General features: G+C 59.3%; 1 protein-coding gene across 1 annotated transcript; it reads right to left on the reverse strand.

Moving 5' to 3' along the window:
* Positions 1 to 639: 639 nt before the first annotated feature.
* GALR2 (galanin receptor 2) lies at positions 640 to 3,539 on the reverse strand. The gene is given in 3 exon segments (XM_061354361.1): positions 640 to 1,197; positions 1,200 to 1,884; positions 3,178 to 3,539. Coding segments are annotated over 3 exon segments (1,062 nt in total). The 5' UTR covers positions 3,507 to 3,539; the 3' UTR covers positions 640 to 1,149.
* Between the last annotated feature and the right edge of the window lie 217 nt (positions 3,540 to 3,756).

The raw sequence follows: 3,756 nt of genomic DNA on the forward strand, positions 1-3,756 counted from the left end.
GAGCTCCTGTCTTATGTCTAACCTGAACCTCCCCCATTTGTATCCTTGGAGGTAACCCCCATCCTCCACCCCCCCCCCCCCAGCACCCCTCCAGCACCTGCCTCTCCTCCGCTGCAGCCTCTGGGGTGTCTCAATGGAGCTGGACACAGCACATAGGATAAAGGGCTTTATTGAGGCTTCCCCAGCTGCCTGGGGTCCGTCCCCCCCCCCAGCCCTGGTTGTCCAGCCCTACGCCATGGCCACAGGAAAGCTTTTCTCTCTTCCACAAGCACCTTGCTGGGTCTGCAGTGCTGAGCCATGGCCAAGCTGGCTGCGGGCGGCACTGAGCCATTGATGCCCTGCTCCCCTTCCCCTGGCAGCACAACCTCTCCCGTGGGGCCATGGCTGTGTTCCTCCAACCCCACCGGTCCTTGGTGACCTCTGCCTGGGCTGCAGAGCCAGAGCCTCGCATGCACCCAAATGGCCAGGGAGAGCCATGGACAGCAGCAGCACAGGGTGGTGGTGCTCTGTGCTCTCAGCACTCCATACTTGGGCTATGGATATGTGTTCCAGCTTCCAGCCATGGGGAAACCTCTCGGAGCCACAAGCCCCAGGGAGCTGTGGCAGCTCAGCCAGCACTGGAAGGTTTCTGTCCTGATTTCTATGCTTCTCTCCTGGATTTCCTACCTGAGCCAGGTTTTTGCCCATGGGGCTGTGGCCAATGGTTCCCTGGGACTCAGCTGCTGAACCGGGATACCAATGAACCAAGACTTCCCAAATGTACCTAAAAGTGCACCCAGCTGGAAGTTGTGTTGGTTGGAGGGAGCAGAGCTTTCAGTAGGCTCCAGGTGTAGATGCAACTGGATGTAAGTTCAGCTATGGCAGAGGAACATATGAGACATGAGAGTTTGATCTCTGCCCTCAGCAAGTGCATGGTGGAAGCAAATCCTGCCCTTGGCTCCCTGCTTGATTGCTTGGCTGAGTCTGCAGTCAGCACCATCACTTCAACAGGTACGGTACCTGGGTGCATTTGAATGAAAAAGGGTATGTTTTGATGCATTTCAACCCAAACCATAGCCCATCCCCAGGCCTGCGATGCTGCAGGACGCTGCAAAGCCATGGTGTGGGAAGGAGCTCTGCTAGGTGATGCTGAAGGTGATGCAGGAGCCATCAGCTTCCTGCTGCTCTCTCCCCAGCTCCGCTTTCCCCCAAGGCTGGGCTGGGCCCGTGCAGCGCAGGGAGGAGCGGCCACCATGGGTCACCTCGCTGAGCTCTGCCTCCAGCGTGCTGGCCGTGTTCATCACCTGGGCCACGTGCCCCTTGTGGGCTGGCTCCTGGTGCAGGAGGCAGATGAGGATCTTCTTGAAGCCCTTGCGGAAGCGCTTGGAGACCAGGGCATAGACGATGGGGTTCACGCAGGAGTTGGCATAAGAGATGAGATGCGAGAGGATGCGGAGCACGTACGTGGTGTGATTGAGGGGGAAGTACCCGAACCAGACACAGAGGATGAGCAGGTGATGGGGCAGCCAGCAGAGGCAGAACAGGATGGCCACAATGATGATCATCCTGGTGACCTTCCGCTTGGCCTTCTTGGCCTCTGACATGTCTTGGAGAGGGTCCACGGACTTCCACAGGTAGTGAATAGTCCGCACGTAGGTGAGGCTCAGGATCAGCACCGGGATGATGTAGCTGAAGATGAAGGTGCAGATGTCCATGACCTTGCGCTGGGAGCTCTCCCAGATGGGGTGGCAGACGGTCAGGTTGGCCAGCTGGAACTCCTCATAGTAGCTGAGGTAAGGGCCCGAGAAGATGAAGGAAAGCCCCCAGATGAAGCAGATGGCAGTGAGGGCATTCCGGGGTGTCCTCAGCCCCCGCGAGTGCAGGGGGTAGCAGATGGCCAGGTACCTGCAGGAGGAAAAGGACATGACTGCAGTCCTGGGCAGGGCACGGGGAGCTGCTCCAGGAGCAGGTTGGACAAAGGACATATGTGATGGAGTTGAGCTTTCCAGGGCCATCAGTCACACAGCTCATCCCTGGGGCTCCTCAGGGTCCCTGTGCAGCGCAGTGGGCTGAGGAAGAACCTCTCCCCCAGCCCTGTTCTGTCACCCTCTCTGCTCCCTTGTGGAGAGGATGGGGATGGTCCCTTTCCGTCCCTCTCCCTACTCCAGCAGATCCTCACTCCATCATCAGCCTGCCTGGCACAAGCGATAGCAGCAGTGAGGATATGAAGGCAGGAGCAAGCCCCCATGAGCCCCAAGCACGGTGTTCCTCATGCTGACAGATGCTGAAGCCCATCGCCCATCTTCAGTCCTGCAATTAGCTGTTTCCTTACACCCACGTCAGGGGGTTTGTTCAGGCCCCCATTGCTTGACACCTCTGTTCCCCTCTGTGGGCTGTAGGAGATGAGCCCCTGGCTGTGTTTTTGGGGTGCTGTCCTGGGAGGCAGCATTGTGCCGTGGACACATCCAGCTCTGCTCTGGGGCTGCCATGGCCCTTCCCAGGGGATTTTCAGGGGGACCTTCCAAGTGCCCTCGCACGGGTTTTGGGCACTGATGGAGCTGCACCAGGAGCTCCCTGCCTCTCGCTTGCTGGGGATTTTTAGTAACTCACCAGCTCTTACAGAGGAGAGCTGGGGTGAGGAGAGGCACAGGCAGGAGCCCCAGGCTGCCCTGTGCAGACCTTCCTGGCTAAAACCCACCCTGAGCCAGGCTGGGACAGTCCCTGGGACAAGGGACAGCACCAGGACAGAAAGGGGCTTTTCCCCACCCTCCCCTTTTACTAGCAAAAGCAGTGTCCCACCTCCAACATCCCAATGTCTGCTTGAGGTTTGCCTGCTTTCCCATGGGGAAAGTTGAGGATCTCTCCATGCATCCCGGGGCTGTGCAGGGCTCAGCTTTGTTTCTCTCTGGTTTTCCATCTGCCCTTCAGCTGCCAGAGCCTCTGGATAAACCCCAGTCCTACAGCTTCAGGGTCTGAAAGCTTCCTCCAGCTGCGGACAAGGGCTCCCAGGGCAACCTCTGCTGGACCCTATCCTCAGTGCTTGCATTTCCTTGCCCTCATGAACTGGGGAATGCTGTGGGATTCCCCTGGGAGGTCACAGCTTGGCTCCAGGGAATTCTCTCCTCTCTTCTGCCCAGGGGGATCCAGAGAAGGGGGAGCCTTAGGCTACAGGGAGAACCCCCCCAGCCCCTTTCCTACCTGTCAAGGGAGACGGTGGCCAGGGTGAAGCTGCTGGCGTACATGGTGAGGAAGATGAAGAAGTGGACGGCCTTGCACATGAAGGGCCCAAATACCCACCCTTCCAGGGTGTAGATGGTGGCTTGGAAGGGGATGCAGAAGAGGATGAAGCAGAGGTCGGCCACCCCCAGGTTGAGGATGAAGATGTTGGTGGTGTTCTTCACCTGCCCGCTGCACAGCAGCACGGCCAGGACCAGGCAGTTGTCCACGGTGCCGATGAGGAAGATGAGGAGGTAGGCGAGCGGGATGAGCACTGCCTCGGGCTGCCAGCCCCCGGCCGAGCTGTTCATGGCCGGAGAGCACGGGAGAGTGGGGACTGCACCGGGAGGGACAGGAGGAGGTGCACGGGGAGAGAGCAGGGATGCAGAGGAAAAGGGGTGCACGGAGAGGTCAGCAGGGATGCATAGAAGGAGGGGTGTGCGCGGGGAGAGAGCAGGGATGGATGGGAGAAGGGGTGCACGGAGCGGTCAGTGGGGAGCGCACCAGGGATGCACGGGAAACGGGGTGCAGGGGCAGAGAGTGCAGCGGGGATGCAGAGGT

This window comes from Neopsephotus bourkii, unplaced genomic scaffold (assembly GCF_033783945.1).
Source record: "Neopsephotus bourkii isolate Nb327-2 ecotype Australia unplaced genomic scaffold, CSIRO-AGI_Nbou_v1 NB_72, whole genome shotgun sequence".
Taxonomy (NCBI): Eukaryota; Metazoa; Chordata; class Aves; order Psittaciformes; family Psittacidae; genus Neopsephotus; species Neopsephotus bourkii.